An 11,236-nucleotide genomic window follows, 5' to 3' on the forward strand; every position below is an offset into this window, starting at 1 on the left:
CCTATGAATAAACAGTCATTTCCTTTTGATCGGGACTACATTACATTTTTTTTTGCGGGAGACTGCATTTCATATTTAAAGTATGTGTTGCTTTTATTTCTTGTGGGTGAGGCTATGTGTGAATTCTTTTCGGTATTGCCTTGATGCAACATTTGAAGTCAATAAAAAACTTTAGTAGGAAGACATGATGGCCGTTGTTAACGGCTTCTCCAACCTTCGCGGAGATCATTTCCAATTGGTCAACACGGCTAATATAGTGCTTATACCCAAGAAAGATGGCGCGAAGTACATCTCGGATTTCAGGCCCATTAGCCTCATCCACGCAGTGGCTAAGATTGTGGCGAAGATGATGACTTCACGCCTTGCTCCTTTCATGCATGTGCTAATTTCCCGCTCCCAGAGTGCCTTCATAAGGACTAGAAGCATTCATGATAACTTCACGTACGTGCGCAACATGGCTAGGCGAATGCACCGGTTGAGGAAGCCTACTCTCTTGTTTAAACTAGACATCAAAAAGGCTTTTGACTCCGTGCGGTAGGACTATCTGTTGGAGCTTCTTTGTCGCCGAGGTTTCCCAACCAGATTCAGAGATATGGTTGCTTTCCTTTTGCACTCCTCATCCTCCAGAGTTCAAATCAACGGTGTTCCAGGTGGGCCTATTTGGCATGGCAAGGGCCTTCGACAGGGAGATCCGTTCTCACCTCTCCTGTTTGTCCTAGCAATTGATCCCATCCAAAGCATCCTTGACACTGCCACACGCAAGGGCAAGCTTCACCAGATAGGTGGGAGGAGCACCCGCATGTGCACCTCCCTGTACGCAGACGACACCGCAATCTTTGTGGCTCCCTTCAAGGAGGACGTTCAACAGTTTACCTCCCTGCTGGAGGGCTTTGGTGAGGTCACCGGCCTTGTGACAAATTTGGAGAAAAGCTTGGTGGCCCCTATTCGCTGTGATGGCCTCAATCTTGACGACATCCTTGAGTGTTTCCCGGCTACTCGCGCTGCCTTCCCACTGAGATACCTTGGGCTGCCTCTTTCGGTCCATCGTTTGTGGAAGGTCGATCTTCAACACCTCGTGGACAAGGCTGCTGGGAAGCTAGTACCTTGGCAGGGACGGCTCATCACGACTGTGGGAAGGGCTGAGCTCGTCAAGCCCGTGCTTTCCTCCCTGGCCACCTTCCATGCCACAACGCTCAAACTTCCGGAGGGTGCTATCTCCGACTTTGTGGGCATTGAGAGAGCTTTCCTCTGGTCTGGTTCGGATAAGGTTTCCGGTGGCCAGTGCAAAGTCAGCTGGAAACTCGTGTGTAGACCAAAGAGGCTTGGTGGGCTGGGTATCCTTGATATTCGTATGTATGCCCGGGCTCTGAGGCTGCGATGGCTCTGGTATGAGTGGAAGGAGCCGCACAGGACATGGGTGGGCATCGGAAACCCATGCGACACCACTGACAGAGATCTATCATATGCTGCCACGACAATCTCTGTCGGCGACGGTAGGATGGCACGTTTCTGGCTTTCCCCATGGGTAGATGGAACGAAGCCCAAGGACATTGCACCGACCATTTTCGCGATCTCTGCCAACAAGAACAAGTCCGTGCGAGAAGCCTTGCTTGAAAATCATTGGATCCAATGGATCAACATGTCCGGAGGTCTCTCGGTGGAACACATTGACCAGTTCTGCGCCCTTTGGGGGAAGCTCACTATGGTACACCTATAGGACGACCTACCCGATTATATCAAGTGGAACCTCACCGCCGACGGTATCTATTCCTCGACCTCGGCCTATAGGGCCCAATTCGAGGGTGCGATCGCCCCCAACATGACCACGATGGTGTGGAAGAACTGGGCTCCGCCCAAGTGCAAGTTCTTTGCATGGCTAGTTATCAAGGATAGAATTTGGACGGCCGACAGACTGCAAAGAAGAGGGTGGCCCAACTGCAATTTGTGTCAACTTTGCAAGAGGGAGCCAGAGACCACAACTCACCTTCTCTTCCAATGCAGGTTCTCTGCCCGCATTTGGAATGCAATCAGAGTTTGGGTGGATGCCCCTGAACTGGATGTGGCGGCCTGGAACGGGATCCCGCCATAGTCAAAGAGTGGTGGTCGGCAGTGGTCCTTAGGCGTGGACATAGGAGGAAGGCGATTTCATCACTCATCATGCTTATTACTTGGGAAGTGTGGAAAGAGAGAAACGCGAGGGTGTTCGAGCATGTATGTAGGTTGCCAAGAGTGTTAGTCGAGGCTATTAAAGTGGAGGCGAGGCTCTGGATTATCGTAGGGGCGAAGCATTTGGGTTCTTTGATGCCGCGAGAGTAGGACTGTATTTTTTTCATTTGTGTGAGGTGTAATGACCCTCTGCAGACTTTGTTACCCCTTCTTTTTAATGAGATGAGGCAAAGCTTTTGCCTCCGTTTAAAAAAAATTAAAAAACTTCAATAGGCAATAATGATGTAAAAAAATGTAGGTGTGCTTTGAAATGTGAAATAAAACCGTACACCAACTTAGCAGAAAAACCTTGCAGAAATATGCACGAGCCATAAAAAAGGTATGCATTCTATATAATTGATGTACTTAGGTAGTTTTTTTGAAAAAAAAAGAATGTAAATTCCTTTTTTGTCCAGTACACACTTTTTAAAGGAGTTCGCTAGATGTTCATATAAACGTATTTTACATGTTGTCATTTTCCAAGTAGGTAGCGCCCATTGTCACTGTTTCGTTTTTTTAAAGAATCCAGATCCATTATAAAAGTTCATCGAAAATATAAAATTACACCGATATTTCGAGGACCCAACGACCACTACCGCCGTCGAACGAGTTGTCGACGACCGTTGTCGCCGCTCCCCTATTAGAACCGGCTTGACCTTGTCGATGATAGCCGGGAAGTTTTCATGCACATGCCTCTAAGAACCAACGTCCTGAAACTGCAGTCGCCATTGAACTCTTGAATAGATCTGAAGCACCTAACATCAAATCTCGTCATACAGAAACGCCAACCTCACTGCTCAAAAGAGACGACAGGAATCTACTGGAACTCCGTCGACTACGTCCAGACGGACGGACTCGAGGAGAACTAGAGCCTTGAGGACAAATTCAAATAAGAAGCACCGTCATCCGCCTGAACACCACACCAACGAGGATTAAAATTCTAACATAAACTATTAACCGGAGCAAAGACACCGGGATTCCCCTTCTGCCACTGATCGCCGGAGCGACAAGCAAACGGGAGATAAATCCACGTGCTCCCCGGTGAAGCCTGAAGAGGAGAGTTCGCCCTAGCTACAAGACATAGTGGAGGAAACGCTAGAGCCACACCCCTTTTATCCACCTTTTCAGTTTTAGACCAACCAAGTGTGCTTTGAACTCTGTCAACATGTTTGCATACGCCACCGGCTGACTAATTTCAGTTCACTCACCGCAGGAAATCAATAAAATAAAATATATACACCAGCTCGCTAACCGTAAAAAAAGAGGAAAGTAGATGGCGTAGATGCGTCCAGCCAATTCATGATCCATTGGAACACCTCCTGCATGGGTTAGGTGCCGCGTCGTGGGAATAAAAGGAGAGCACATGACCATTTTACGTTAATACATCACAATATATTAAAACGATGTTGTTACTTTCTTGGAACCTTTATTTTCCATTTTCTCCTCATAAATCTTCTTGTGAACTTGTTTGGTACCCCTTGTGGCTTGGAATGAAAGTGTTTAGGTAGGCATAAGCCCACCGTAGTCCCATTTAAAAAAACATTTGTGAAATCATGTGTAGTCTCAGTCATCCGGGCTGCCACATCGTGTGGTATTAAACGCCTTCTATCTTTATTTGAAAAGCAGAATACGTACCATATGTTTCACATTTTTGCCACACCGAAAAATAATGTTAGGATGTTGCACATATACAATAGTTGTCTTGAAATGCATCTAAACACAATCAATTTGGATGAGTTAAAATGCAATGACTTTTATCTTCTTGCTCAACCATGAGTTTTATGTCTAGCCGCTCTCCCATCAGGCCAAACCAACGCCCTTCCCATTCATGGCTAGCACCGCTACCACATTGCCTCAATGCATTGTCCTCCTGTAGCCACCATCTTACCGCTAGCCTAGGTCATCTTTCTAACCCTGCAGCGCCTCGCCGTCTTCTCCGACGTAGATGTCTCAATTCAGACCCCCTAACCCCACCTGCGAATCTTAATCCTTGATGTCATCTCCACTTCAAATCTTTCACAGCCTTTGGCTCGGTCTAGACTTGCCTCCGCTACATATTGTCCGACTATTTGGCTCGATGACCACAAAACACGAACAATACATATATGTGATGACAAAACCGGACTATGATTTCGCGAAATTGCGGTTGACTACGATACAACAAAGCCCATTTAAGAAAAACACTCAACCATGCGGTCGCACTACCATGTCCCTGTCCCTTGTTCTTAGAGGAGTGGCAGAGAAGCACAGTGGATGTGTATGCGTGCAGGCCGATGATGCCACAGCAGTTGTGTAAGGGGAGATGAGACGAGTAGGAATTTGGTGGCCCGGGGGTCGGAGGGAGTCGGCTACCCTAAGAAATTGCCTCTTACCGCACTACCACTTTGTCAGTGCATCCTCCACCTTTGTCCTCGCCGTCACATAGCACAACCCACTCCGTGAACTCATCCACCTTCCAACACAACCACAACAACATGTGGGACCGAAAAGCCCTAGGAAAAATAAATCCACGCATTAACTGGTAGGTGGGCCAGCCAGCCAAACGAGGAAAATAACGCCTAGAGCCTTACAGCCATGGCCCGCAAGACCCCCTACAGGCCCGACGCATGAGAGAGCTTCATTTTGTGTGACGCCGGTAACTTAGAAGATGGCACATTTGATATTTCACGTCTTGCACGACAGGGGATAGTGCTAGGCGGTTGCATATACGATAGTCGCCCGAAAACACGCCAAACACAATCAATTTGGACGAGTCTGGAACCCAACGACTTTTATCCTCTTTGTAAACCGCCAGCTCAACCTCTGGTGATTCGTCCTCCAGCCCAGCCCAACCAGCGGCCTCTAACTCCCGCACCGTGAATGTTCATCCTCGCCACCACATCATCTCCACCGCGCATCACCGCTGCTTCCGCCTCGTTCCAAACTTACCTCTAAAGCTCAACAAACACAAAAATCATAAAACAATTTGTGTAAACATAAAACCAACTAGTACAATTTCATGGAATTACAGTGAGCGAGTGTGATACAGCAGGAGGCCCTTTAAAAGAAAAGACCAGCACTCAGCCATCCGGTCGCACCACCCTGTCCCCGTCCCCGTCCCTTGTGCTCAGCTCAGCGGGGGTGGCCAGAGAACCACCGGCCAGCGCACGCCGGCCCGGCCTCCCATCACCGCCGTCCATCCCTCCCTCGGACGGCCGAGATCGCCCTCTCGCCCCCACAAACCAAACCCCGCACGTCCTCTCGTCGACCTCCACTTGCTCGCGCCCGCCCCCGCCCCCGCGTCGTCCGTCCACTCGTTGCTTCGTCTTCTTCCTCGCACCCCCTCCTCCCCCAGATTAAATCCGGCTATTTAAATCGAACCCCCCAACGAACTCCCACTTTTCCCCAGCGGCGTCAGCGGAGGAGCAGCGAGCGAGAGAGGAGCCAACCCTAGCGCGCGCGCGCCATGGGATAGGTAGGGGCTCTCGGCGGGCCATGGAGTGGGACAGCGACTCGGACGGCAGCGGGGAGGAGGACGAGGAGGAGGAGGAGGGGGAGGAGGGGGCCGGGCCGTGGGGCGCGGATGGGTGCCGGGGCGGCGGCGGGTTCTCGCTGGCGATCGAGGGCGTGCTCGGCGGCGCCTGCGGGCTCGTCGTGTCCGACGCGCTCGAGCCCGACTTCCCCATCATCTACGTCAACCGCGGCTTCGAGGACGCCACCGGGTACCACGCCGAGGAGGTGCTCGGCAGGAACTGGTGAGTGCCCCCCTGCCTCTCAGCCCGCCGATTTTGTCTTCCGTGACTAGTTACGGTCTGGGCGTGCTGCGAATTCGAGCTTCGGCCGGCCATGGCGCGGGCGGCGTTGGTTGGTGCTTTTGGGGGATCTGAGTACATGCTGCTATAATACTAGTTACTGGATTGGAACTGACTTAGTGGAACTTAGAGCAGGAACTAGTAGTTCAATTGGTTTGCAATCAAAATTAGTTAGGCGGATACTAGTATATATATTCTGTTTGGCGATTCATCACCATCAGTGTCAAATTAGGGAGATGGTTATTGAGAGAGACGATCCCACCGGTTTGTGCTACAATTGGGCCCGTAGAACACTTACTATTCAGGTGCTCGCGAGGAACTGGTGAGTGCCCCCCTCTGCCTTTCAGCCTGCTGATTTTGCCTTCTGTGAGTAATTACGGGTTGGGCTTGCGGCGAATTCAAACTTTGGACGGCCACACGCCATGGCGCGGGCGGTGGTGGTTAGCTTTTTGTGGGGGATCTGAGTACATACTGCTATAATACTGGTTACTGGATTGGAACTAATTTAGTGGAACATAGAGCAGAACTCGTAGTTCAATTTGTTTGCAATCAAAATTAGTTAGGCGGATACTAGTATATATATTCTGTTTGGTGATTCGTCACCATCTGTGTCAAATCTGGGAGATGGTTATAGAGGGAGACGAGCTCACGGTTTGTTTGCCCTACAATTGGGCCCCTGATCGCTTACTTTTCAGTGCTTTGTATTTGATGGATTTCAATGAGGGAGATACATACATCTAGCTTCACACTGAGAACGTAGATCTACCTCCCCACTGGGAACAGTGAAGGAAGCCATATTGTAGTTAGGAGTCAGAGTATTAGTTATGGTTCGGGCATGCGGCGAGTTCGAGCTTTGGCGACACGCCATGGGTGTGTGGGTGGTGTTGGTTTACGTTTTGTGGGGGATCTGACTCTGAGTACATGCTGCTAATTCTAGGTATTGGATTGAAAGTGATTTAGTGGAATAAAGAGCAGGAACTAGTAGTTCAATTTTGCTTTACAAAATTAGTTAGTGTATACTAGTATATATATTCTGTTTGGTGCTGATACCATCAGTGTCAAATGAGGCAGATGGTTAGTGAGAGACATGAGTCACCGTTTGTTTGTGGGTGCTGCAGTTGGGCCCATGAATACTTATTTTTCAGTGATTCATATTAGGTGAATTTCGATGAAAGAGATACACACATCTAGCTCCACTCTGAGTCTCCGAGAACATGCATCTAATTCCCCACTGAGAACAGTAAAGGAAGCCATATCGTAGTTAGGAGTCCAGAGTATTTTAGTCCAGTTAAGGGCTTTGTTGACACGGAAAAACCATCAACTGGAATCATGATGTTAATGTTAATTACTTAAAGCATCAGAAGCATCAGAAAGAGATCATACTAACAATTAAAGTGATATGTGGTTGGTTAGCTGTCTATCTGCTCTTCTCCTCCAACAAAAACTAACCAGTTAGTTACTATATGGTTGCACTTCTATGATGAGTTATCTTTGTCTTCAGGTGTTGCGCTCCTCTTAATTATTCATTGGAAATTGATTTAGGATGGAACACCTGTCTGCTTTTTATTAGGATGTCAGTCCTCTTTGAGTTTAAATAGTGTGAAATAACTAGAATATTTGTGGATTCTATAATCAACTCTTAGTTTTTAACACTACCTTTAATTTTACTTGCCCTTCCTCTAGTAGCACTTCCCTGGCTGGTGACCTTCTATTTTGAAAAAAGTTAACTCTATCAGTTTTTTTTTGCTGGAAGTGTGGTCTAAGATTAAATATTCAGCTAGTCAACTGTCTTAGGTTTGAAAATGTTATGCTATGTGGAGAAGCAGTAAGAAGGATCACCAATTTAGCATCAGGTCTAATTATTATTTAACAAAGCCGAGCAGAAAGGAAAATGATCAGAGTTTGTGGTTGATGATGTTTGAGAGATGTGGCTATATGTTCATGAAACGGTGTTCACTTGACAAAACATCATAATGCTGTTCCAAAAATATTTCTCTTGTTAGAATAAATTAAATAATGAAACGTCAATGTAAAAGCTGAAACAGTAACTAATACTTGGTTAAAGGCTCTCTGCCTGATATACAAGAGTTCTTTTTACAAGTAATGTGTGTGTGCACAAGGCAGGATTAGATGAACATCAAATGTTTTAGAGGAAGGTAAACAAAATCCATTAGATCGTTCAGCGCTGTAAACTGTTCTACTGATACAACTGTTTAGAAGTTGTCTGGATACACATATGCACTCCTATGTTGTTTATGCAAGATAATAGTGGTAGCTTTGGTAGAGGTGGCTGAACTAATGGTGGTCTTCAGTGTTATGGGGGCTAAAGTAGTTAAGACAACTCATTTTTGGGTGTTTAAATAGTGAAGTCGTGAGGAGCTCCTGAGCATAACTTGTTTTGCTGACGTTATTACTTATCATACCATCATGGACAGAAATAAAAGAAATAGAACATATAGTCGAGCTATTAATCAACTTGCTAGCAACACCAAGATACATTTCATCTTTGCTAATGTAATACTATATTTGGTCAATTTCTCAACGTTTGATTTCGATTTTGAGTTATCATGTAACTTAGTTGAACATGTTACATTCGCCATTTTACTTTGCTTAGTTTACCTCTGTTATTGACAATTGTTTTGGTATTTTTTTCTGCAGCCGGTTTTTGCAATGCAGAGGACCATTTGCTCAGAGGAGACATCCCCTTGTTGATGCTATAGTAGTTACTGAGATTCAGAGATGCTTAGAAGAAGGAACTGAGTTCCAGGGTGATCTGCTGAATTTTAGGAAAGATGGTTCTCCATTTATGACGAGTCTGCAACTAAAGCCCATATATGGAGATGACGAAACAATAACCCATTATATGGGCATTCAGTTCTTCAACGATTGTAATGTTGATTTGGGGCCTTTGCCTGGCTCTATGGCAAAGGAAGTTGTGAGATCAGTATGGATTACACCAGATAATACTCTACGGCCAAGTCCAACAGGGAAGGGTAACTTTTGCTCTGAGTATTCTCATCTCTTCCAACTGAGCGATGAGGTACTGTGCCAGAAGATCCTATCAAGATTGTCACCTAGGGATATAGCATCTGTAAACTCTGTATGTAAACGTTTGTATCACATGACAAAGAATGATCACCTTTGGAGAATGGTTTGTCAGAATGCATGGGGCAACGACGCAACTCGGGCTCTTGAGAATGTGGCTGGCACAAAAAGTTTGGCATGGGGACGGCTAGCGAGGGAGTTGACTACACTGGAAGCCGTCACCTGGAAGAAATTGACGATCGGGGGTTCAGTGGAGCCATCTCGCTGTAACTTCAGTGCTTGTGCTGTAGGAAACCGTGTTGTCCTGTTTGGTGGGGAAGGTGTTAACGCACAGCCGATGAATGATACATTTGTGCTGGATTTGAGTGCGAGCAAGCCAGAGTGGAGGCACGTCAATGTGGGGTTGGCTCCTCCTGGCCGCTGGGGCCATACCCTGTCATGCCTAAATGGATCGCTGTTGGTTCTGTTTGGTGGATGTGGAGGCCAGGGCCTGCTCAATGATGTGTTTATTCTGGATTTGGATGCAAAACATCCTACATGGCGTGAGATTTTTGGCCTTACACCACCGGTTCCACGGTCATGGCATAGCTCTTGCACACTGGATGGATCGAAGCTGGTGGTTTCTGGTGGCTGTGCCGACTCTGGTGTGCTCCTCAGTGATACTCATCTTTTGGATGTGACAATGGAAAGGCCTGTTTGGAGGGAGATACCTGCACCTTGGACTCCGCCTTCTAGGTTGGGGCACTCGCTCTCTGTCTACGATGGCCGGAAAATCCTGATGTTTGGTGGCCTTGCCAAAAGCGGCCCTTTGCGACTCAGGTCTGGTGATGTGTTCACAATGGACTTGAGTGATGCTGCGCCGTCCTGGCGGTGCATCACCGGTAGCGGAATGCCTGGAGCCTGCAACCCCGCTGGAGTTGGTCCGCCTCCTCGCCTTGACCATGTTGCCGTGAGCCTTCCCGGAGGGAGAATTATGATATTTGGTGGCTCGGTAGCAGGTCTTCATTCCGCTTCACAGCTCTACCTCTTAGATCCGACCGAAGAGAAACCTACCTGGAGAATACTGAACGTTCCAGGGCGACCTCCGAGGTTTGCATGGGGACACAGTACGTGTGTCATGGAAGGATCAAAGGCAATAGTTCTTGGAGGACAAACTGGAGAAGAGTGGACGCTGACTGAAATACATGAGCTCTCTTTGGCGAGCTCATTAGTATGAGACCAGAAAGTCTCCAGCAAAGTTCACAGGTACTCTTGTGGCAGATTAGTTGTGTATGCTTGGAAGGCTAGTCTCAAGTAGATCAAAGCCGGCTACTCCCGCAATGTCCCGGAGTCGCCCCCCGTTGTCTATGAAGTAGGAACATGTTCTCTCTGCTTTTGCTGCTGCTGTCTGTTTGGTCTACTACAAGGTAACTAATCATCATCCATAACCCTCAATGTGTGTTGTTCTCGTCAGATGTTTCCAGCACTCTGATATGGAAACAAAAGGGACTGGCGTCGTATACCTGGAGTCTCCGGTGCAACACTTCTGTGGCACTGCCGTCGTGACACATGTTGTAATTGGTCCTGAAATTCCGACCGCCCGCCGGTTATGTTGAGCTTTGCTTTTCTGTACCTTGTATGTTTTCCGCGAGCTGCTTGGTTACTCCTCTCACATTGTTTGTTTACTAATACCGCTGACAAAAACTTTTCAGTTTATACCTTTGTAAGTTGTAATTCTGATTGTAGCTAAAAAGTTATCAGGACTGGTTGTATGGAAAACAGGCAGAGTTTTGCTTCCCCGCGACATTTGTTGTAGATTGTAATTTGCAGAGCTTACAAGGATCTTTCTACAGAATAAATAATGGCCTTATGACGCCATTTTGGGATCTGATTTCTGGGAAGAATGCAAGCTCCCATCGGCTCTAACAAACTCCAGTTTCCAGCTCCTGATTGGATGCCAGTTGCTTGCGTGAACATTTAGGAACCCTCGCTACTTGGGCAACTAGCGTCGAATTGCGTAGCGCAAATCTTTTTCTTTTATAGGGAATGCCATCATGGCGCACATTATTTCAAGTTGAATAACGACACGTCATTCATTACAGCCGGGACAATAAAGCTACGGGGATTACCCTCAAAACACAAGAATTAGAAGTAAAAGCATGTCTAGCTGATGTGTGTGCCACCATGTTCTTTTCCTGTTGCATGGAGATGTTCCC

The 11,236-nt window shown here is 47.2% G+C and overlaps 1 protein-coding gene across 2 annotated transcripts; it reads left to right on the forward strand.

Annotated features, from left to right (window-relative positions):
- The first annotated feature begins 5,494 nt into the window (after nt 1–5,494).
- Nucleotides 5,495–10,908, forward strand: LOC123132267 (putative adagio-like protein 2). 2 transcript variants are annotated; one of them, XR_006464603.1, is made up of 3 exons: nt 5,495–5,939; nt 8,655–10,392; nt 10,495–10,908. XR_006464603.1 is itself a non-coding variant. In XM_044552051.1 (2 exons), the coding sequence occupies exons 1-2, from the start codon at nt 5,680–5,682 to the stop codon at nt 10,255–10,257; spliced, it is 1,863 nt and encodes a 620-aa protein (XP_044407986.1). In that variant the 5' UTR covers nt 5,495–5,679; the 3' UTR covers nt 10,258–10,908. The 2 variants fall into 2 exon arrangements, 1 of the variants encoding a protein (XP_044407986.1); XM_044552051.1 differs by having other exon boundaries at nt 8,655–10,908.
- The last annotated feature ends 328 nt before the right edge of the window (nt 10,909–11,236 follow it).

The sequence above is a fragment of the Triticum aestivum genome, chromosome 6A (assembly GCF_018294505.1).
Source record: "Triticum aestivum cultivar Chinese Spring chromosome 6A, IWGSC CS RefSeq v2.1, whole genome shotgun sequence".
NCBI lineage: Eukaryota > Viridiplantae > Streptophyta > Magnoliopsida > Poales > Poaceae > Triticum > Triticum aestivum.